A 25,004-nucleotide genomic window follows, 5' to 3' on the forward strand; every position below is an offset into this window, starting at 1 on the left:
AGTCACGGCCATGCTTTCCCACCTGATGATGGACGCTTGTGTTGCGCCCGAAACGTCGTTACTTATTTTATTTTATACCTAAGTGACTTTGCCTAAAGAACCAAAGAGAATGGCTTGGCAATGGGAGAATGGTGGCAGAAATGTGTGGTGCACTACTTGAGCATATCGGCACCAAGACGGAGGAAAGTGGAAACTTGACGAAATGTGCAGTGGACACCCGCGGGGCGAGCTGACCATGGATCGTGACGATGATGACATCTCGAAATGTGGTAGAAAGTGGGGAGGGGAGAAACTGGATAAATATCCACGGCGAGAGAACACGCCATTCCCAAATATCTCAAACCTCTTCTGGTTCTTTCGGTAAAGTCACGTAGAAGGAAATAATAAAATAACAAAAATAAAACATAATAAAATACAATTCTCACGACGTTTCGGCCACAACGCAAGCAGCCGTCCTCAGGTGAAGAACAGGGCTGTCGGAAAGACAGCGTCTGAACCATTCAAGAAGATGAATCTCTGCAGTCACGAAAGCTTTAAATCGAAATTTTATCTCAAACCTGTCAACCTCCAATCAGTGTCCTACACTTGTTACAGACCAATTCAGACCGTATCGGTCACCCTGCGCCCTTATAAATCTCAACGTTCATCCCACAAAGTACCATCACAAGGGATAAACAACCAAATAGACAAATATGTGCCCGTATCGAAACGGCTGTACGCCGTTCATGGACCTGCAAACGCACTTTCCCTGTACAAGAATCCGGGCTGAACCGTGCCGGTCTACCAAGGGTGGCACAGTCGGGTTTTTTACAATCGGGTTTAATTGTCTTTTTATATTACACCCGATCATCTGAGATTGGGAGAAATCCGGTTTAATTTGTTCTAATTGCAGAACCGCACTTCTCAACGATGGGCTTCATCCATTCCAAGCTCAGGAACTCACTGGCGCCCACGATTGTGGAGGAGCTCCTCGTGTTCATCAAGACCAACCTGCCCGCCGCATTCTACGACTACCCCGTGCCCGACGCCCCCCCCCCCCCCCCGAGTACGACAGCAGCAGCGACGAGGAAGCAGCCTAAGCCTTGGATCAGAGTTTCGTATTCATTAAACCAGCTTTTAATTCCCCGAAATCGGGTGTAATTGTATTAAATAAAAACCCCGATGCCTGCCTGCGGTTGACAGCTTTGCACTCTAACAGCAGGCGGCGCTTTGGTGTCTTGAACTTCACGACACCTCCCGGCATGCACGGCGAGGGTGAAAACATCGCCCAGCCACGGCGTGACGAAGCCACGGCCGCCATCTTACCTCGGGGTGCCTGTTGAGCCGCGACGAAGGACCCCGCGTCGCTGCTCGATGACGTCGCCCCCCGCGCCGGGGCTACACGGAAGCGGACGGCGAATTCAACCCCCCCTCCCTGACCAAGATGGCCGCCAAAGTGGGAGGAATGGAGAGGGTCACGCTCCCTGCCGCCGCCGTTGCCGTAGCAACGGTGTATGCGCTGGTGTCGCTCCTCGGTCGTGGCCGTCGCCACGGACGAGGCGGAGGGGAGGAGGTGGAGGCTGCCGGGGAGCTTCACCTGGAGTCGAGCCGACCGGCTGTGAAGGCGCTCGTGGGTACCACTACTCCACGGGGGAGCCAGCAACACACTCACTCACTCATTACTCACTAACTCACTCACTCACACACTCACTTACCACTCACCCACTCACTCACACACCCATTCACTCACACACCCACTCACTAACTCACTCACCCACTCACCCCTCGCTCACTCACTAACTCACTCACACACTCACTTACCACTCACTCACTAACTCACTCACCCACTCACTCATTCACTCACCCCTCGCTCACTCACTCACCACTACTCACTCACCCACCCCACTCACACACTCATTCACTCCTCACCCACCCACCCCACTCACTCACTCCTCACCCACCCCACTCACTCACTCACCACTCACCCCTCACTCACCCACCAACCACTCACTCACCCCTCACTCACCCCTCATTCACTAACTCACTCACTCCTCACTCACTCCTCACTCACCACTCACTCACCCACCCCTCACTCCTTACTCACTCACCCACCACTCCTCACTCACCCACCACTCACTCACCCACCCCTCACTCACCCCTCACTCACCACTCACTCACTCACCCACCCCTCACTCACTAACTCACTCACCCACCCCTCACTCACTCACTCACTCACCCCTCACTCACTAACTCACTCACCCACCCCTCACTCACTCACCCACCACTCACTCACTAACTCACCCACCCCTCACTCCTCACTCACCACTCATCCACCCCTCACTCACCCACCCCTCACTCACCCCTCACTCACTCACCCCTCACTCCTCCACCCACTCACTCACCCACCCCTCACTCACCCTTCACTCACCCACCCCTCACTAACTCACCCCTCACTCACCCACCCCTCACTAACTCACCCCTCACTCACCCACCCCTCACTCACCCACCCCTCACTCACTCACCCCTCACCCACTCACCCACCCCTCACTCCTCCACCCACTCACTCACCCCTCACTCACCCCTCACTCACCCCTCACTCACTCACTCACCCCTCACTCACCCACCCCTCACTCACCCACCACTCACTCACCCACCCCTCACTAACTCACCCCTCACTCACCCACCCCTCACTCACCCACCCCTCACTCACTCACCCCTCACCCACTCACCCACCCCTCACTCCTCCACCCACTCACTCACCCCTCACTCACTCACTCACCCCTCACTCACTCACCCACCCACCCCTCACTCACTCACCCACCCCTCACTAACTCACCCCTCACTCACCCACCCCTCACTAACTCACCCCTCACTCACCCACCCCTCACTCACCCACCCCTCACTCACTCACCCCTCACCCACTCACCCACCCCTCACTCCTCCACTCACTCACCCCTCACTCACCCCTCACTCACTCACCCCTCACTCACCCCTCATTCACTAACTCACTCACTCCTCACTCACTCCTCACTCACCACTCACTCACCCCTCACTCACCCACCCCTCACTCCTTACTCACTCACCCACCACTCCTCACTCACCCACCACTCACTCACCCACCCCTCACTCACCCCTCACTCACCACTCACTCACTCACCCACCCCTCACTCACTAACTCACTCACCCACCCCTCACTCACTCACTCACCCCTCACTCACTAACTCACTCACCCACCCCTCACTCACTCACCCACCACTCACTCACTAACTCACCCACCCCTCACTCCTCACTCACCACTCATCCACCCCTCACTCACCCACCACTCACTCACTAACTCACCCACCCCTCACTCCTCACTCACCACTCATCCACCCCTCACTCACCCACCCCTCACTCACCCCTCACTCACTCACCCCTCACTCCTCCACCCACTCACTCACCCACCCCTCACTCACCCTTCACTCACCCACCCCTCACTAACTCACCCCTCACTCACCCACCCCTCACTAACTCACCCCTCACTCACCCACCCCTCACTCACCCACCCCTCACTCACTCACCCCTCACCCACTCACCCACCCCTCACTCCTCCACCCACTCACTCACCCCTCACTCACCCCTCACTCACCCCTCACTCACTCACTCACTCACTCACCCCTCACTCACCCACCCCTCACTCACCCACCACTCACTCACCCACCCCTCACTAACTCACCCCTCACTCACCCACCCCTCACTCACCCACCCCTCACTCACTCACCCCTCACCCACTCACCCACCCCTCACTCCTCCACCCACTCACTCACCCCTCACTCACTCACTCACCCCTCACTCACTCACCCACCCACCCCTCACTCACTCACCCACCCCTCACTAACTCACCCCTCACTCACCCACCCCTCACTAACTCACCCCTCACTCACCCACCCCTCACTCACCCACCCCTCACTCACCCACCCCTCACTCACTCACCCCTCACCCACTCACCCACCCCTCACTCCTCCACCCACTCACTCACCCCTCACTCACCCACCCCTCACTCACCCACCACTCACTCACCCACCCCTCACTAACTCACCCCTCACCCACCCACCCCTCAACCACCCACCCCTCACTCACTCACCCACCCCTCACTCACTCACCCACCCCTCACTCACCCACCACTCACTCACCACTCACCCCTCACTCACTCACCACCCACCCCTCACTCACCCCCCCCCACACCCCCCCCACACCCCTTACTGAATACGCGCGGGGCCATCTTGCTCGGGGTTTGGCACGATCATTAAGAGATACAAAAATTGTATTGAAATAATATTTACCACGATATTAACCGCGACGAGAGAGAGAGAGACGCGTTGCAGAAGTGGCGGCATAACAGATGCAGGCATACACAACGAGGACCACTTTGTATGGAATTCGACATTGGCTATTCTTTGTAAACGCTCGCCATATGAACGTGGAATTTACACCTGGTTCAGGGCTATATTGCCACGATGCTCATTTGAGCAAGCGCTTTGACATTTGAACTAATGTATTAATACTGATATAAGTAAACTGCCAACTACGATATGCATGTTACCTGCCTTTGCATGTTACTATGTTTTCAACTGTTACTGTCAATGTGTAAGATCTCATCAGATCTCGAAAGCTCAGCAAATTTGAGTGTGGTAGTGCTTTCAATCGTACATAACAGGTTTTCACAGGCACTCGCAGAAAATGAAATCTTACGATGTTGGCATTTCGCTGGGCATCTGTGGACAAACAGCATTGTAGCTCATCGGATTATCTTGCGGTATAAATAAATAATCAGATTCTGAGCTCCTGAACGTAGACGCAGGAAATTAATTCCAAATGTATTTATTATAATGTGGCCGATGAGTGTGGTGATGAAAATGGATGACGCAAAATCAATGAGACTCCTTTGGCCAGGAGAGATCGACCGAGGACAGCGACGTTGAGCTGTTATTGCTCAACTCGTGGGCTCGAATCCAGGACATTGCTTGAGATTAAACAACTAACTGTTTAACACGTAAACTTTCGCGACCAATATCATCCAGAGTTTTTTGGGTGAGATCGCGTAAATATATAAATGTGTCGTTAAAACCCGCCACCACCCGACACAGCAAACTAGTAAGGGTTGTCACGTAAACAGAACGTGGCCAATTCGTCACTAGTACAGCACTAGTGTATAGTGTAGTGTATAGTTGTGTAGTGTATAGTAGTGTATAGTGTAGTATACTAGTACAGCACTAGTGTAGTGTATAGTGTAGTATACTAGTACAGCACTAGTGTAGTGTATAGTGTAGTATACTAGTACAGCACTAGTGTGTAGTGTAGTATACTAGTACAGCACTAGTGTGTAGTGTAGTATACTAGTACAGCACTAGTGTATAGTGTAGTGTATAGTGTAGTATACTAGTACAGCTCTAGTGTATAGTGTAGTGTATAGTGTAGTATACTAGTACAGCACTAGTGTGTAGTGTAGTATACTAGTGTAGTGGTGATACGCGCTGGGTGTATATGTCGTGTGCCAGCGCGTATGTACGGGTGTGTGTGTGGTGACGCGCGCTGACGGGGAGGAGCAGGCGTCAGTGCGCGGGTGGGGGTAGTGCTGCTGATTGGCTGTGTGCCGGTGACGCGCCCAGAGGGAGTGATCGGGTAGCAGCGCGGTGTGATTGGTCGGAGAGTGGAAACACGCGCTGAGCGGAACCGGATCGTGGGGATAGCGCGTGGGGATTGGGTAACGGAGGAGCGGTGCCGACGTTGAGGTCCGCATCCGCTCCGTCTCCCGGGAAGAAGGGGTATATAAGGTGATGCACAGAGGAGCAAGGGGCAGAAGTGGAACCATCTAAGAATGAAGACGAAGGTGTAGAGATAGAGCCCGGAGAGGAGAGTAATGGAGAGTAGAAGAGAGTAAGGTATAGTGTGTAGCCAGCGAGATAGAACGGTCTACACGAGCTGAGTAATGTATAGTGTGTAGCCAGCGAGATAGAAAGGTCTACACGAGCTGAGCAATGTATAGTGTGTAGCCAGCGAGATAGAAAGGTCTACACGAGCTGAGTAATGTATAGTGTGTAGCCAGCGAGATAGAACGGTCTGCACGAGCCGAGTATGCATACGGTGTAGCCAGCGAGAGAGAACGGTCTGCACGAGCCGAGTATGCATACGGTGTAGCCAGCGAGAGAGAACGGTCTGCACGAGCCGAGTATGCATACGGTGTAGCCAGCGAGAGAGAACGGTCTGCACGAGCCGAGTATGCATACGGTGTAGCCAGCGAGAGAGAGGCAAAGTCTACACGAGGCGAGAGAGGAGAGTGTAGCAGAGGCGCAGAGTCTACACGAGGCGAGAGAGGAGTGTAGCCGAGGCGCGGAGTCTACACGAGGCACAGAGAGCCGGCAGCACAGAATCCTGAGTCAAGAGAAGTGCGGTGTGAAGAAGAGAGGCCACGCGTTGTATTGTTACAAGTCAAGATTTAATAAAAGAAGTGTGTTCCCGTCAAGGAGTTTCCTGCCGTCATTTTCCAATACTTCACTAGTACAGCACTAGTGTATAGTGTAGTGTGTAGTGTATAGTGTAGTATACTAGCACAGCACACCGGTGTGTTTGAGAGCCAAGCCACAACATTTACAATCTGTGTACGACGTTTCGCCAGTAATTACAACTAGCTTCATCAGGCGACATCCAGATTTGTGGACAAGTCTTCCTGTTTCATTCCTTATATAGAGGCGTAGATGTGTTGACCACGCAGCTGCGCTCTTGCACAATGTGGGGAGGGGGATTACTGAGGCAACGCCCATTATGCATGTGCATTATGCGAGCCCTTTGAACTTGTCCTTCCTGTCTATTGTGTGTATTAAAATAGCCCTACCAACGGTAATCCCTATTGAAGTACGCTGCCCTTTGTAGGTGTAGTAGTATTCAGGAGGCTTGACGACGGGATCGGAGGCACACTTATTTATTGACACCAACTTGTGTACACACAGTACTTAAGGGGTTAACGTCCCCTTTACTCAACTAACAGGGAGACACGACATCTAACCCCGCTAACCTAAACCCGAGTCCTCCACTACGGAGCTAAGGGAGGCTACCTATCCCAGCCCTGGTCAAGCTGGGATCTCGGCACCCTGAGTCTGGGCTCTCGGGGCCACGCCTCCGGCTTGCCCTGGTCGGCCCTGACAAGGACAGCGAGCCAGGGGAGCTCCGGGGCCTATGCTAGCTGGTCTTCGGTCTTCGCTGGTTAAAGCTGATACTCCGACCTCAAGCACTCCGGCTCACCACCTTTTATAGTACTCGGCCCCCGGGAGGGCCCCGTGGGGGATGCAGGTGCGGACGTCGGCGTGAGCACCTCCTCTGTGTACGGCCCTAACCACGCCCCTTGTGTTTGTTAGCCATCCGCACCCATACACAATTACACCTCTACATCGGCATGCACTTAAACAATGTATTATTTGATGATTCGCTTCTACGCAGCACTAAGGCGGTAGCTATCCGAACGGTTAAAGTTATTTAGATTTATTTCAATTTCGATAAATTCTCTTATTAGTCTTGGCCAGCAGTAGGTAGTTTTGCACAAAACTTCAACATTATCAAAATCAATTGAGTGTCCTTGTTGGCACGCGTGTTCTGCTACTGCTGACAAGGACACTCAACTAACTGCCGGAGAGTTAATGGTCTCAACCCCACCGTCAAGGACTGCACCAAAAAATCCCATGGCATTCAATTTAGTTTTGGGGTTTCAGGTCATTCTGTGATATCTTCAGGGGGCCGTTCGCTAACACAAAGAGTTGTACTGCTCTGAGAGATCCGAGTGGATACTTGATCACATGACATGACGCCGAGAGCACATTTTGGATAATATTGCGTAACTTGCCACACAAAAGATAATTATTATTAAATTTCGATTTAAAGCTTTTGTGACTGCAGGGCATCTTCTTGGTTCTTTCGGTAAAGTCACGTAGAAGGGAAGTAATAAAATAATAAAAATTAAACATATGTTAGTGTAAATGCGTTTGGTATTACCTTAGAGTCGCGGCATCTCTTCAGAAAGGTGAGAGACTCGATTAGCTGAGCCTTCTTATCCCGGAGCTTGTTGAAGGATCTCAAAGTTATGTGGAAACCCTCCCCGTAGAGGCGGTTAAATTTCGATTTAAAGCTTTCGTGACTGCAGGGCATCTTCTTGGTTCTTTCGGTAAAGTCACGTAGAAGGGAAGTAATACAATAATAAAAATAAAACATATGTTAGTGTAAATGCGTTTGGTACACCTGACTGCATTGGCTGGAGTGTCCTGCTCCCGCTGTGAAGGCTTGGCTGCCCTGCCCGACTATGGTGGGGAAGATCAAGAAGAGCGGTGCAAATGCGAGGCGAGGAAAAGGAGGCAGGGCGGCAGGAGCGGCAGACGCTGGCGTCGTGCTGAAGAGATTCCTGCGCACGTACGACAAGCACTGCGCCGCCACGGAGAGCACGCCCAGCGCGCCACTGCGTCTCGTCCTGAAGACGCACGCTGACGCGGGTACGCTCGTTAACAAGGTGAGTGGCCGGTGGCCTCAATGTGAACGTGAACGCGGTCTCGTGCGTGTGCCGCCCGGCAGTCTCGTTGACCGCCGGCGATGTGTCAGTTTGTTGTAGCACAAGCAGAGGGGAGTGTCGGACCCTCAGTCCTGCTCCAGCCTTTGCTTTTGGCCATCCGAGATGAGCGCTACATGCAAGGGAAGGAGCTCTGCGTCTTGGACGTTCCGCTCAGCAACCAGGACGTCGCTGAACTGGTATCGTTACAAAGTGTGCTTGTACCAACGCGTTGTTTCACATTCGTGTGGGGGTTATGTTGAAAGTGGATTTAGAATGGTTTCCTATTATTCTTTTCTTTTTTAAACAATCTGACTTTTACGAATAACTGTATCCACAAGCCATTAATTTAAGCCTAGTCTCTCCGGAACTGCAGCCCAAAAAATATTTCCGCACCTGGCACACCACATCCATCATATCTCTCACTATAGTTTCGGTTACAAATCAGATACCTACTGCAGTCTACCCGTGACCCAGAACATATTCATACTCTTTGGGTCTTTCGGTAAAGTATTCAGTGATACATATTCAGTGATACATTAGGCCCCACGTACACATGTGCAGCCTCTGTGTGCGTGTGAACTTTTCCTATCAGTCCTTGCTCCTGGAGATGCGGGGCAAGACGTGGTACCCGTTTGCGCGTCTCGTGCTGTCCGACTGCGCGCTGGACGTGTGGTCGATGGGGCGGCTGGCCCGGGCCCTCAGGACCAGCATTCTGACTCACCTGCATCTCGACTACAACAAGTACGCTGTGTGTTCTCCACTCTGCCGTTGCCCGCAGGCACACGCTTTTCTAGTCCTCTTTCTCCACTCATTCCTGTGCTGGGCCATCATCTCCACATCTATGTAATGCGGGCGAAAGCGACCTTCCGGATGTGACGTCACGAGGAGGCGGAGCCAGGTGACGTGGGTGAAAGGTAGGGGGTCCTTAAGCGGGTAAACCGGAAGGAGAAGGCAGTCGGGGTGTGAATGGAAAGGTGTGGGGCCACGCGGGCGTACGAGCCGAGGGGGCACCGTCAGAAGCGGGAGCCAACCCTGGGAACAGTAGGGAGCTACTGGGAGGTGTAAAGCTGCAGATAGAGATAGGCAGTAAGGCTGTGTGTGAGGGGCAGCGGGGTGGCTGCCAAGAGTCGCAGGAGCGACGAGAAGGCGAGACAGCACGAGGCTGTCAGAGCTGCAGCAGGAACAGCCAAGGGAGCTGTGTGAGAGTACAGCAGCGGAGCTGCTGTGGGGCTGCAAGAGTGACAAGAACAGCAGCGGGGCTGCTGATGTGGACTGGAGTGACATCGGAACCAGCACAGAGAGAATAAGAGAGACAGCCATGTGGGAACGCAGTACGGACCGAATAAAGGACACTGAGCCAGAGATCGTGGTCAAGTCTTTTATTACACTGGGGTCAGAAGTGAAACGGCATGTCTAAGCAAGTAAGGAAGAAAATTCCCCCGGCGCCAGCATCGGCTTCTTCGTCCGACGACGACGAATTCCCTCCGACCACGGATTCTGCTGGGGTGGTGGAGGAGAGCCCTGCTGAGGCGAGCACGGGGACGGGCGTGGAAGATGTCGGCGCGATGGCGGGTCCGTCAACAACATCGGACGCTGACCAAAGATGGCAACAGGTGGCAGAACAACTGGAGACACTCAAGGACGTCCTGGCGCATCTATGTCACCTCGTTACGCCAAGGACGACGATGGAACGAGAAGGTGCTCCACGGGCCGCCACGTTGCCTGCCCTGCCGCCGCCATTGGCCACGCGGCAAGAAGACGCCATCTTGCGCGCTCCGCGGCGCCAAACCGCCATCTTGGCCACGCCGCGGGCCGACGCCATTTTGAATTTGCCTCCAGAACAACCATCAGTGGAAGACGGCGTAAAGAGGAGTCGGAGTCGCCACCTTACTACAGTTAAGGAATTCTCTATCGGGGGCGATTGGAGCGCTTTCGCCTGCCGATTTTTGGCGGCGGTTCGTTCAGCAAGATGGACCGATGCGGAGGCCTTGGAAGTGTTGCCGACTCTACTGGACGACGAATCTGTTCGATTTTTCCGTTCCATAACGGCCGATAAGAAGAAGACTTTATGTGGAGTTTTTGAGGAAATGGCCGACGCCTATGAGCCACCTGACGACGCGCATCGGCAATTCGCTCAACGACAACGAGCACCCGAAGAATCGCCCGTGGCGTTCAGGGGTGCGGTGTTGGAGCTGGCCATGGCAGCATATCCTGACACGCCACAGGATCTGCTCGAGCCTCTCATATTGGGAAAAATGCTGGAGCTGTCTCGGGATCTGGGGATCCCCATGCCTGTGTGTGGGCATGAGAAGCTCACGTCCCGGGCGGCAGCAAAGTGTCTGGATGCGCAGTTTAATCTCCGTCGCTGGAAGCAAGTGGCGGCATGGACGGGTGGGCCCGTCAAGGAAGGAGGCGCGATGGGGTGGGACCCCACAAGGGCGATCTATGTGCCGGATGAGCGGGGTCCACAGGAGCTGACGGCTGCCTCCTCTCCATGGTCGGGACGCGGAAGGCCGGGGCCGCGCGCTACGCCATCGGGACGGGGCCGCCGGGATGCAAGACCTGCGCTTCGGCGCAACGAGGCCGATTGCTTCCGCTGCGGCCGTAGGGGCCATTACGCCAAAGATTGCTGGGCCCGCTTCCCGGGTCCGCCGCAGCAGGAGCCCACAACACCGGACAAGCCGACCAAGGAACCTCCGAAACAGGCATGTCGGCACGCACCAGACACTCGGCAAGGCTTTACACCTCACCCACCACCTTTGTTGCGCGATCCTATTGTTGTTGTTAAAGAAAGGCCATCGACGGGGCCTTGTCATTCAGTTACGCAGTGGCGCAAATTGGCACGGAGAGTTGTCGCGGCCGCTACGGGTTCGTCCACTGTACCGGGGTCCATACAAGGTGTGGACGTGCGCATTTTGGTCGACTCGGGAGCGTCTGCGACTATTATATCGGATGTCATTTTCCATCTGTTGGGCATTCCGCCGGGGGCTGTGCGTCCGGTTTATGGGTCTTGCGTCGCTGCGAACGGGGGTAGTATGGGTATCGTGGGCCAGGTGGATGCTAAGATATCTATAGGGGATGTGTCGGCTTCGGGCGTTGTGTTGATATCGAGATCTTTGGCGGTTCCTTGCTTACTAGGCACGGATTTTTTGGCTAAGATGCCCATTTTGATTAAAATCAATGAGAATTGTATTGAATTGCCGGGGGGCCGTCGAATCTCGTTTCTGCCGTCGCCCTGGGGGCGACCTGCTTCGGCCGTACAGGTGCAGGCGCTGTCCGTCGCATCTGTGGACATCCCACCTGGTTCACAGATGCTTATACCCTTGCGGTATCGGAAGCCCCTGCCCAATCGGCTAGGAGCATTAGGGGTCTTGTTGTCACCATCCGCCACGATAACAACGGGATTGGCGTTAGTTGGGGCACAGACCATCGTCCGGCCGGATCAATTACCGGTTTTACAGGTGCTTAATGCGGGGGTGGAAAACATCCGTGTTCCGGCCGGTACGGTTGTGGCACATGCCACTACGGCGTTTGCGACGCACGATTGTCCGCATCGCCGGGGAGTGGTCGCTGGTGTTTCCGAGCCAAGGGGTTCGGATAATCGTTGGATCGCTACCTTATGTGACGAAAATTCTTCCCTGTCCGTGGGGCAACGTGATGCGCTGCGTAAATTGTTGCTGACGTATTCGGATGTATTCAGCTCCGACGATTTGGATTTGGGACGCACATCGTTGCTTTCCCATCACATTGAGACGGGCGACGCTGCCCCTATTCGGTTAAATTCGCATCGGATGAGTCCAGCGGAGCGAGAACACGTTCGGGGGGCGGTGGAAGACATGTTGGCTGCGGACATTATATCGCCATCTAACAGCCCATGGGGCGCTCCTGTGGTCTTGGTTAAGAAAAAGGATGGCAACTTGCGATTTTGTGTCGATTTCCGGAAATTGAATAAGATATCGGTGGCAGATGCGTACCCCCTGCCGCGTATGGACGACTCCCTGGACGCATTGTCGGGGGCTAAGTTCTTTTCCACACTGGACCTCTCTTCGGGATTTTGGCAGCTTCCCCTTGACGAGTCCTCACGGGAGAAAACCGCATTCCGTACGCCGCAGGGGTTATTTCAATTCAACTGCCTCCCGATGGGATTGAATGCGGCCCCTGCTACATTTCAAAGATTGATGGAGCTCGTTTTGACGGGGTTGCAGTGGGAGACGTGTCTTATATATTTGGACGATATTATTGTGTTCAGCCGCACATTTGAGGAACATTCAACGCGGCTGGAGACAGTGTTCACGAGGATGCGCTCTGCCAATTTGAAATTCAAACCAAAGAAATGCCACCTACTGCAACGGTCCGTCCGTTATTTGGGGCACATTGTGAGTGCAGAGGGGGTGTCCACGGATCCGGAAAAGACGGCGTGTGTCCGGGATTGGCCGACTCCGGCCTCTGTGGGGGATGTTCGGCGGTTTTTGGGATTTGCCTCGTATTACCGAAGATTTGTGCCGGGGTTTGCGACGATTGCGAGGCCCTTGCATCTCCTTACGGGTAAAGGACGGAAATTTGTTTGGGGAGAGCCGGAAGAGGCGGCCTTTCGGAGTCTGCGTGATCTATTGGCTACGGCCCCGACATTGGATTATCCCGATTTTGATCGCCCTTTCATTCTTGATACGGACGCGAGTGACACAGGTATTGGGGCGGTATTATCACAGTCTAAAGGGGGCGTAGAGCGCGTCGTGGCGTATGGTAGCCGAGTCTTGTCGCCTGCGGAAACACGCTACTGTGTCACTCGTAGAGAACTTTTGGCGGTTGTTTTTTTCCTACGGCAATTTCGACCGTACCTTTACGGTCGTTCTTTTATTGTGCGTACGGATCATGCGGCCTTGCAATATGCACTTAAAATGGACCAGCCATCGGGACAGTGGGCACGTTGGTTGGACACGCTGCAGGAATTTTCCTTCCAAATTCAACATCGGAAGGGAGGGCGCCATGCGAACGCTGACGCACTTTCCAGATTACCAGGGCGCGCCCCTTGTAAATGTGCGTCGGGGACGCATAGGTGTTCGCCGATTCTGAACCCCCCTCAGCCGCTTACGTTGGCCGTCGGGAAGTCGGATACTCCGATGGAACCGGGACCGACTGATGGGGTTTTGAATCTGCCGCGGTCTGTCTGGATTCGGGAACAGATGATGGACGAGTCGTTGTTGTCCATGCGGAAGCGGTCTATGAGGGACAATGGGAGTCCGAGTTCGGCTGTGGGGCCGCGAACCGCTCTCCGAGATGGTCTGCTTATGTGGCAAGAAAGGTTCCAGGAAAGCTGGCGTGTGGTGGTACCAACGTCCTTGCGATTTGAGTTGATTAGAACTCTCCATTGTGACACACTATTGCATTTAGGGGTGCAGAAGACCTTGTTGACGTTACAACGTCATTATTTTTGGCACGGCATGGCGACAGATGTCGTAGGGCACGTGCGCGCATGCCCTGAATGCGCCCGGCGTAAGCCGCCTAAACATCCTTACGTGCCGCCTCTCCAGTCGATTCAGGTGTCTCGAGTCAATGAATTGGTGGCACTGGACATATTGGGACCCTTCCCACCATCGGCGAGGGGAAATAAATATTTGCTGGTAGGGGTTGAGTATCTCTCCCGTTGGCCGATGGCCTGGCCGTTGCCCGATCAGTCGGCCGCGGCCATCACCGACGCCTTTTTGTTTGGGTACATTATGGACAAGGGGGCGCCGGAGAGACTCCTCACGGACCAGGGCCGAAATTTCTCTTCTAAATTATTGGCTGAAGTGTGCGCAGGCCTTGGGACTAAGAAGATACGGACATCTCCATACCATCCGCAGACGGATGGTATGGTTGAGCGGCTGAACAGGACATTGTCTGCCATGCTTTGCCATACTGTGAGTGAACAGCAATCGGATTGGGATCTGCACATCCCCGGAGTGCTTTCGGCGTACAGGATGACGCCCCATGCGGCTACAGGGTATTCGCCGTTTTACCTTATGTATGGTCGGGAAAACGTGCCTCCGGTGGATGTGCAATTGGGTACTGGGGTGAAGGGACCTCGTAAACCACTCCCTGAATACATTCAGGACACGGTTCGCCGGGTTACGGAGGCGCGGGAAAACGCCCGCGTGGCTACGGCCAAAGCCCAGGCCCGGAACGAGCGGTATGCTCGGCGGTCTGAGGGGGAGTGCCCCTGGAAGGTGGGAGACCTGGCCTGGCTCCATTGCCCGCAGGTGCGGCCGGGGACCTCTCCTAAATTGCACAAACCTTGGCATGGTCCTGTGCGCCTCATTGAGGTTCCCAATCCACAGTCGGCGCGCGTTCAGTTTGGTTCTCGCCGTTGGTTTGTTCATACGTCGCGGTTGAAACCATATGTTGCTCCCCTACGTGATGCGTCATCTCCCAATGTTGCCTTGCCGGGGTCTGTTGCTGCTGACTCTGACTCTTCCCCGCCTGCGTCCATTGATCTTGCTAGAGCGCCTGTCGTACCTGTTCCAGACAGGCCGACCGTGACACCGCGGGGGAGGAGTGGGCCTGTTCGGAGGGCGCCTGCCAGGGCTGCGGGACCTTCAAGCCCGGCGACCCTTCCGACCCCGCTGCAGGCGCATTCGCGGAATACGACCAAGACTGATTCGTCAGGGACACGAGATGTCGGTGGACTTCCAATCGCAGCAGGGGAATTACCCCCTGTCATTTCTCGTGTTCCATCGCGTCCCCGTTCTACAAGTGGGCCGCCGACCGTCCGGGACGGGCCGGCGACCCGCACTCGTTCCAAATCGCTTACGTTTCGTTGATTGTATGTTGTTATTGTTCTTGTTCTTGCCGTCGTATTTATCGCATGCTTTCGTACGTTCGTCGATGTTACTTGTATGTTGTTCTTGTTGTTATATTGCATGCTTAGTGTCCTTTAAGGGGGAAGGTCGGTTCACCGCATTACGCTTTGGTGTTGTTCAGCCGAGGTCGGCTGGGTTTTTTCTATGGGGGAGGGTGGTGTAATGCGGGCGAAAGCGACCTTCCGGATGTGACGTCACGAGGAGGCGGAGCCAGGTAACGTGGGTGAAAGGTAGGGGGTCCTTAAGCGGGTAAACCGGAAGGAGAAGGCAGTCGGGGTGTGAATGGAAAGGTGTGGGGCCACGCGGGCGTACGAGCCGAGGGGGCACCGTCAGAAGCGGGAGCCAACCCTGGGAACAGTAGGGAGCTACTGGGAGGTGTAAAGCTGCAGATAGAGATAGGCAGTAAGGCTGTGTGTGAGGGGCAGCGGGGTGGCTGCCAAGAGTCGCAGGAGCGACGAGAAGGCGAGACAGCACGAGGCTGTCAGAGCTGCAGCAGGAACAGCCAAGGGAGCTGTGTGAGAGTACAGCAGCGGAGCTGCTGTGGGGCTGCAAGAGCGACAAGAACAGCAGCGGGGCTGCTGATGTGGACTGGAGTGACATCGGAACCAGCACAGAGAGAATAAGAGAGACAGCCGTGTGGGAACGCAGTACGGACCGAATAAAGGACACTGAGCCAGAGATCGTGGTCAAGTCTTTTATTACATCTATTACACAGTCCTTCATATCCTGGCTCACCACTTAAAACCACCCATTTCTAGGCCTGCCCTGGTGCTTCCATGTTTTCTTCCAAAGTGGTTTTCCTCTCTTATTCTTTGGGTCTTTCTGTAAAGTCACGTAGATAGGTTAAAAGAAAATAAGAAAAAAATACGACGTTTCGATTGCAACACAAGCGTTCGTCATCAGGAAGAGGGGGGGTTAACTTCTAAAGGCAAACTGTTTATAAAGGTTTGAAATGGGCGTAGCCCAAATGTCAGCAGCCAATGTTAATGTGAGTGGTGGGCAGCGACCGCGACGGTGGTGGGTTTTCCACCAATCAAAGGGCTGTAAAGTAAAAATTAGCATGTTAATGTAAGATCGTTGAGCTGCCTCCACGGCCAGCGCCCTGAGGTGGCTATGTTAATGTGAGAGATTAGCATATTAATGTGAGATTAGCATGTTAATGTGAGAGATTAGCATGTTAATGTGAGAGATTAGCATGTTATTGTGAGAGATTAGCATGTTAATGTGAGAGATTAGCATGTTAATGTGAGAGATTAGCATGTTGATGGAAGACCACAGAGCAGCAACCTCGAGTACGCATATCACTTACAGTAAAACCTTGGATAGCGAGTAACTTGGTCTGCGAGTGTTTTGCAAGACGAGCAAATTTTTTTAATAAATATTAATTTGATAAACGAGCGAGGTCTTGCAATACGAGCAGTACGTGTATACGCTTTGTCTGCCGAACGTCACGTGATCACAACTGATATATACGAGTGCTTTGGATTACAAGCACGTTTCCGAAACGAATTATGCTCGCAATCCAAGGTTTTACTGTATATAATTTCTCTATGTTTTATCCGTGCCTTTTGTAAATGCATGCCAGTCTGTCAAAGCAAACTCACTGCATGTCCTCTCACTGCCCTGCTCACTGCCCGTTCCCCTTGTGCCGTCGCCGTAGGATTGGAGACACCGGTGCCCTTGCGCTGGTCCAGGGCTTAGCCGGAAATGCCCAGATGCTGTCCCTGAGCCTGTGCTACTGTGGGCTGGGCCCGCCCAGTGGCGCACCCCTGGCCTCCCTCGTCACCAGCACCGCCATCGTGTGAGTGGGTGTAGGGCCATCGTGTTCATCTGTCGACGATGAGACGGCAGGGTGTGGCTGACGATGCTAGGTGGCGGTCCAACGCACAGTCTGGCAATGTATGTATGTATTCTAGATTTGAAGCTTTCGTGACTGCAAGGATTCATATTCTTAGGTGTTTTCGGTAAAGTCACGTAGGTAAAAAATTAAAATTTAAATTAATAAAAGTAAAATTATTTTATTTTACTTTTATTAATTTAAATTTTTTCCTACGTGACTTTACCGAAAAAACCTAAGAGTATATATGTATGTTGAACTTTTTTCGCATCGTACGTAGCCAGCCGTGCTAATCGGAGGTTCTGCTGCAAGGCTGCTACTGCGTCACGGGCCTGCAGGCGTCACGTACTCTTCGTGTATGTGACGAGGCCCTCGTGATTGTCACTGCACTCGGCCAGCAGAGGGAAGCGCTGCACAGGCAGTGGCCTAGAAGATGGCCAAAGTCATAACACTTAAAAAAATCCTAGCTTGCAAAAAATATCTTCATTTCTCAACCATGTGTAGGGAGAAGTCGCTGTGTTACTCAGCAAGGGAAGTCAAGAGTGGTTTTCCTGTAGGTCGACTTGTCCCCGTCATAGGAATGTGCAATTTCCACCACTGGCTGAGGACTGCAAACGTGCTGAGCTACGCCTCTGTGCTCATTTGAACAGGAAATCTCTTTGACTTCTTGACTCGATTGTAAGGGCTGGTGGTAAGTGGCGTGCAATGTTGGCTCGTGCGTCTCAGCGAGGTGTATCTGGATGGCAATGACCTGCGATGCGAAGGGGCGACGGAGCTCGTCCGGCCACTCGTGGAGCACGCGGAGCGTGTAGCTGCCACTCGTCCGCGCCTGGATGTAGGGGACGGTGAAGACCTGGCCAAGCAGCTGCTTGATGGTGAGAAACTCTCACCGCTAAGCAGTGATCACACATGATGACTGCAAATCTGTTAGGGGAGCATTGGTAGGTGAACCTGATATCGACGTTACGTGTTGATTTGGGATGTGGCAACTGATAAGGAAACGCACGCTTTCAACAAAGTGATTCACAGTGACAGAACACTTTTAGCGAAAATTTAATTGGATAAATAAATGCATAAATATGAATGGATAGATCGTGGCTGCTGATCATACGTACATACAGGACGTGCTTTAGTGTCATTGCATGTTATGGTGTTGTGGTAGCATTTGTCATTTACAAGCCCTTGATTGTAATAGGAGTGCAGGCAGTGCCAATGCTAGATGACACTGTCACTAGCCAGGCCCAGCACTTCCTCAGCAACCAGTTAACTGCCCAGGCATTGCTTCACTGGGCCTGCCCCTTGGGAAGCAGGGTGGCAAAGTCATAACACTTACTGTAGTAAAAAGGTTCTCGGTTCGATTCCTGACTGGTGCCTGTTTGTGTGGCCTCTGTATGTTCTCCCCCTGTTCTGCGTGGGTGTCCTCTCGGTTCACGCGGAAGTAAAAAATGCACAAAGTCACTGGCGTTAGATAACCATCCCAATGCAAGGCCCTCCGGAATAAAAGAGTCTTCAGACTCAGTGAATATATCAATATAAATGTGTCGTTAAACCCGCCATCACCCAACACAGCCAATTCGTAAGATTTGTCAGGTCAACAAAACATTCCAATTCGTGACTATTACAGCACATCGGTGTGTTGGAGAGTAAAATCCACAACATTTACAATCCGAGTTCACGACGTTTCGCCGGTAATTGCAACTAACATCATCAGGCGACAACCAGATTTGTGGAGAAATCTTCCTGTTTCGTTCTTAACGAAACAGGAGGATTTAGGCGATCTAACCCAAAAGACCTCTATTATGGATAATATTGGTCGCGAAAGCCTACGTGTTAAATTGACTAACCTATATGGGGAGGATACTTATCTTCAAATTATGATTACTGTCTGTTGCATTCCCTAGCACCGGACAAATCTGGCGTGCGGTCAGCTGTGTCGCTACTGGACGAGGGTGAGCAGCCGCCGCAGGTCCCGGTCGACCCCAGCGGCAGCTCCATCGCAAAGCGGAAGAAGTCTAGGAGAGGTAGCGTGATGCCCCCATCTCTGACAACACAGGAACCTCCAAATTGCGTCGCATTTAGACACCGTGTAAATAGACGCTATATAAATTAGAATTGTAGTGTATGGAGCCAAAGCAGTGTTCACAGTGTGTGTATTCATACCGCACCATGAAAAACACAGGGCTCGGATTACCAGCTAAAAAAAGAGCCGATGTTGAAATCATGCTGATGCGATAGGAACTTTGATTAAAGCAATGTGTGGGCTAACTGTTACGCATGCGTAGCGAAGCATTGTTTCATTTGTTACTCAAGTTTTTTTACGCACGCAATACTTGCGACCAATGTTGTGTGTAGGAATCGGTCATATTTTTTATTTGTGCGTAATAGGGTCACATGACCCCTACGGTCACGAGCGGCTCTCCACCACGATTGGAAACATGAATGTGGAATATTCTCTGTAATCAAATCGCGGCAAACGATTTATGGCAATTGAACTGCAAAGTGGGCAAATAATTGGATTCCTGGTTACGAGTATGATTTAAATTTACAGGCCTCTGAACAATTCACCCAGAATGCATCCGACACCGTGAGATCTTGGAAGATAAGCAGGTTTGAGCTTGGCTAGTGCTTGGATGGGTTGTTTATAGGCCGCCGTGGGACTCTGTGATGGACAGCAGAGGGCAGTGCAGCAAAATCCATTGTTGTGTTCCACTGCTGTGCTTTCACATCTACGCTCTCCACCTTCACCAACGCACACTGCCTGGCTTGGTGAAGTACGGTGAAATAAACCCTACGAGCCGCACTCGGTTGGGAGGCCCTCGCCCACCACCACCGGATTGACATTGGTGTGTTGTACGCGTGCATGCGCATGATAGTCACCATGTGCCGCACGCGTGTTAACTGAAGTCTGCGACGGTGACGTCTGTGAACGTGCAGGGGCTCGGAGGAAGAAGAAGGGCCCTGAGAAGGCTGAGGTGGGGCCCTGGCTGCGCAAGCTGCACCTGTCAGACAACGGGATTGACGGGCTGGGCGCAGGCAGGCAGACGGCACCGCTCGACTTCTCGATGTTGCTCGCCAGGTGAGGAGGCCACTGCCAACGGCGGCGGCACAGCTATCGAGCGTGCACGCATGGCGGGCGGCAACTGCACCGGGGTCCGCGGCTCACGGAGGCCCCGGCGGCAGGCTACGGAGAGGAAGGGAATTGGACAGGTGGCCCACGTTTCATGAATTGTTCCAAGACCCATGCCAAATACGTTACGTCACCGCCACCACCCGCTCAACCATGCGCACCCCTCCTTGGGCACAGCAGGTACTGGGCATGGAATGATTCATCGATTACAAACGATTCCATGCTGATGCATCGTGCATGTGAGAATGGATTGTTTGATTATTTTTAGGTGTACGTGATTGGTACTATAATGCTCCATAAACCACTATTAAAATATAATTGATTCTGGAATTGAATCGTGACCCTGAGTAATTGCAATCCATCCGATTGCGGGGAGGTGAATCTTTACATACCGAGTGGCTGTACAAGGCCGCGGAGAATACATGTTTTTATTAATTTATCCAAGATAACAACAATGAGTCTCAAGACTTTTCGGCAGGAGGTTCCTGCATTGGGAAGTTTGTCCCAATCCTCTTGGAGGCGTATTCTTCTGCATACCGGAATCCATGTCACAGCCTGTGTCTGAAAGAGTTCCGGCCCGCTGTGGTAAAGCAGGCAGTGGCTTTGCGAGTGATGGCAATGTGTGGGTTCCCTGTGTCTCACAAAACGATCGCTTACCTGCTCCAGCAGCAATCGGGGGTGGGGGGTGCGATTGCAGTGGTCCACGTTGCCTGGTGTCAAGCGTTCGCCCCTGAGGCACCACCTGTGTCAACTCGACAGGTTGATCCGCCTGTCAGACGCCCTGCAGGAGCTTGACCTGGACGACAACGACGTGGGGGAGCTCGGAGGACGGCAGATCCTGGAGGCGCTAAAGCAGCGGAAGGAAGGTGCCGAGCGACAACATGCGGGGCCGTGTGTAGCCGTCGTTATTAATATCGTTACGAAAGATGTTTGTTTCAGGAGGGTCCTGCCGCATCTTCGCAGGAGGGAGGCGATATTGTTGTTACGCGCAATTCCAACTGAGTACTTTGTAGGTGAAGTCTCACACTCTGTGGGTTAATTAGCTATGGGAAGAAAGCGGAGAGCCTGGAGGAAACCCATGCAGAACAGGGGGAAGACGTACAAACACCACACGTAAATGTGCCTCCGTCGGTAATCGACCCCAGGCCCTCGCCGCGATGCACGAGCGTCACCACTGTGCCACCCTTGTGGCCGGTGGAAGAGTTTCTCCTGCAGTCCTGAAGGCATTGTGTGAGCGACCACTTTTGACCTCATTAGGTTTAGCCAATGAATGTAAACTACATCCTATATGAGTGATATGAAGCCTTCTGAGGCTTTGCCTTCCACCACCCGGTCACTTTGGCCATGTAAAATGTTCCCATTTGGTGTAAACGGGGTGGGCACTTGTGAGGTTGTATATAGTTCATCAATAGCATCGGTCCCTGGCTCCTTCTGGTGAGAATGAGCCCTGACTGGTCTTTCAGTCCAGTGAGGTTTCCTCTGTGTGAGGCTTGTTGTACACTGCAGATGTTGATCCACACGGCTACATTGTCGCATGTTATTACTACGCTTGTTTACCAGGAAAGCCTCACTGGGTCTCATGACTTTCTTTCAGGAGGCTTCTGCCAAGTTGTTCAGAGTAGGGGGGGGAGGTGATGATCGCCGCGTTTGTTTTCAAGGAGTCACTTTGTCCCTTCAGCAAAGCGGCTGCCCATCAAAATGAGGGTGACGGCACGGATGAGCCCAGACACATTCAGCGCCATCCTCAAGTCCAGTGGGAAGGTGAAGAAAGCCAGGAGAGGCAAAAAGAAGGTGAGCTGCGACCAATGGTTCCGTTGACCCTCAACCAGTCAGTGTTGGGGAACATCTGACCCACAGGCCAGATGCGACCCACGACTTAATTTCACACGGCCCACAGTCATGTGAGGCCGACCACTTTGAAAGAGCCTGCAAGTGATGTTTCTCCGTCGCTGCAAACATCTTAGTCGGGTACTCGAGAAGGAATATTTTTAACCTGGCAACAACACTCTGATTATAATTGTCGTACTCTCAGTCACTCTGTCACTGCAAGGGCCTCTTTATACTCGGTCGGCGCTCGCGTTATTTTTGGCATTATTGGACAACGCTAATCTGTGTCAGTTGGCGACTAAAGGTATTTGTAAGTCCTATTTAGCCCTCAGTATGGAAAGGTTCCTCACCCCTGACTTAAACCCTAACCCTGACCCCGTTGAAGCTTTGTATATATGCATACAGCACACCAAAAAGCCCAAGCGCATTAAGTTGTGAGTCATGATTTAAGTGTGATTAAAAGTCTCACGTCAATAACCGTGAATTAACTTTCGTCATTAACTTCACTTACACTGTCTTTTTAGAAAAAGAAGTGAACGCCGTTTCTACCGTCGCAGAAACCTGCAAAGGAAGCGCTGCTACACTTGTTTGTGGTGGTCACGCTCGTAGTAGGTTTGACCGGTGGGTGTCCCTTTTTAGAGTTGTACATTTCTATTTTTATACACGTGTAAGAGTATTGCAGTCTGAAAATGTGAATCCAAGCACCTTTACCGGCCCTAAACTTCTTCATGTACCTACACGGCCTCTGTCGAGGAGCCAACAACATGCGGTGTTTCAATGGTGTCAAACAGTGCGCCACCCGAATTACGCCACGGAATGCTGGCAATAAGATAACTCCGACTGTCCGTAGCCGTGTGACTGCGTAACTCAAGACTGTCTTTAAAAATACTACCAGCTCTCGATGTGCCTTCCAAGTAACACCAATACTCATTGGCGTCACGCACCGCAATCTGCGGTTGTTGTGAGCGGGACACGCGCAGTAATCCCGAGTGTATGTCTCAGGCTGTACCACAATTACGGTGATGTTTACATGTTTTTTGTAGATTTCAGGGGAAATAAAAATGGGGTTATTTTTTTTATAATCGCCGGTTAAGAGTGTACAGAACGCAGTGTAGCTTGTGGACTTTGATAAAAAGCAATAAAATGTCGTTGAAATGAAAGGTGAAGGATTTACACAGCACAAAGTTCAGGTTGTCTTATAGCGTCGTGAATATAATTGGTTTTACATATTTACAAATGTATGATCGCACATATCAACACAATGCATTGATGGTGAATCGCAATTGTGTACTGCAGGGATGTGTTTAATATTAATCTGAAAAATCTGAATGTCAGCCTGCAAGCCAAGTTTGAGCACCCTGGTGTCACCAGGGCTGAAAATAGAAATGAATTGCTGGCGAATCATTGCCCCTCTCTGCACCTGAACCCGACCCCCTCTGTGCATCCCCAACTGAGCCTGATCGAAAGGGATGTGGTGGGCGGATGTGAATAATACGTATAAGAGATATCCTGTACAGTGGTACCCCGGAGATCGAACTTAATTCGTTCCAGAAGGCCATTAGAACACCAATTTGTTCGAACACCAAATTAATGAAAATGACATTAATTGGTTCCAGACACAAGACATCTCTAATTATAAAGCATTTAAACACGAAGTTTACAGTAATTACACGCATAAAATCATACAAAAAAACAAGAAACACAATAAATACATGGAATAAATGAAACAAATGAACATTGAACTTCACTTTACCTGCAGTAAAGTGAAGTTCAATGGAAGGTGGTAAAGTGAAGTTCAGAGTGGAAGGTGGTGAGGAGGAGGTGGTAAGACCTTTGTCTGGGCAAGCGTCATGCACGCTGACCATACGCGGCTCAGCCGTACAGCTCCTTTCAAGTTGCGATTGGCCGTTCGACCTCCGAATTTCGTTTGGTTTCCGGGGCAACAAAAATGTTCGGCAATATCGTTCGAACACCGATTTGTTCGAGTTCTGGTGCGTTCGATCTCCGAGGTTCTACTGTAGATGGATTTGTATCCATCGACTATCCTCCACGACACGTGTCGCTGTTTTCCGTCTGGTACGACGCAGCCGGGTTCAACATTTCATTCGCCACAGCGTCCCGGCTCATTCCGGCCCATTTCCGCCCAGGGGTGGTTATGTTGGCCGAGTCGTCTCTGAGCGGCCTGGTAAACTGCAATGTTCGCCAAGGAAACTCGGCCACCTCAAAGGGACTGAAGACGGGGAGAGTTTCCTTGAGCAAGAAGCAGTGATGGCTTCATTGTTTGTGGAGCAGTGGCATCGTTTAACGGCATACTGCGCTGTAAACCAAGTGACCTGATTCTAGATTTGAAGCTTTCGTGACTGCAAGGATTCATATTCTTAGGTTTTTTCGGTCAAGTCACGTAGGTAAAAAATTTAAATTAAAAATCTCGACATTTCTGAGGCAACACAAGCTTCCGTCTTCAGGTGGAACCGTCACAGCACGATAGCTGTATCAAGTACTTGCTGTATCAAGTACTTTCTGGATGCAGCAATCGTGCTGTGACGGTTCCACCTGAAGACGGAAGCTTGTGTTGCCTCCGAAACGTCGTGATTTACATTTTTTACCTACGTGACTTTACCGAAAAAACCTAAGAATACAAGTGACCTGAATTCGATTCCCGTTCAGGCATGACATCAGTGAGTAGTTATAGGTGTTAGGGGCCGTCCATAAATGACGTCACGCACCTAGGGGGATGGGGGGGGGTCAGACATTTGTGACGATGTGTGACGAGGGAGGGGTGTTTGAGAAATAACAAAGCGATTTGAAACATGTTTTATTTTGGGG

At 52.1% G+C, this 25,004-nt stretch overlaps 1 protein-coding gene across 3 annotated transcripts; it reads left to right on the plus strand.

Moving 5' to 3' along the window:
* Window positions 1–1,100: 1,100 nt before the first annotated feature.
* Window positions 1,101–24,670, plus strand: LOC144947092 (ribonuclease inhibitor-like). 3 transcript variants are annotated; one of them, XM_078876286.1, is made up of 11 exons: window positions 1,102–1,609; window positions 8,285–8,509; window positions 8,599–8,745; window positions 9,141–9,289; window positions 17,048–17,188; window positions 17,951–18,099; window positions 19,126–19,245; window positions 20,159–20,300; window positions 21,111–21,217; window positions 22,030–22,142; window positions 22,703–24,670. In XM_078876286.1, the coding sequence occupies exons 1-11, from the start codon at window positions 1,424–1,426 to the stop codon at window positions 22,712–22,714; spliced, it is 1,491 nt and encodes a 496-aa protein (XP_078732412.1). In that variant the 5' UTR covers window positions 1,102–1,423; the 3' UTR covers window positions 22,715–24,670. The 3 variants fall into 3 exon arrangements, with proteins under 3 accessions (XP_078732411.1, XP_078732412.1, XP_078732413.1); XM_078876285.1 differs by lacking the exons at window positions 22,030–22,142; window positions 22,703–24,670 and having other exon boundaries at window positions 1,101–1,609; window positions 21,111–21,901; XM_078876287.1 differs by lacking the exons at window positions 22,030–22,142; window positions 22,703–24,670 and having other exon boundaries at window positions 1,530–1,613; window positions 21,111–21,897.
* The last annotated feature ends 334 nt before the right edge of the window (window positions 24,671–25,004 follow it).

Source organism: Lampetra fluviatilis, chromosome 43 (genome assembly GCF_964198595.1).
Source record: "Lampetra fluviatilis chromosome 43, kcLamFluv1.1, whole genome shotgun sequence".
Classification (NCBI taxonomy): Eukaryota; Metazoa; Chordata; class Hyperoartia; order Petromyzontiformes; family Petromyzontidae; genus Lampetra; species Lampetra fluviatilis.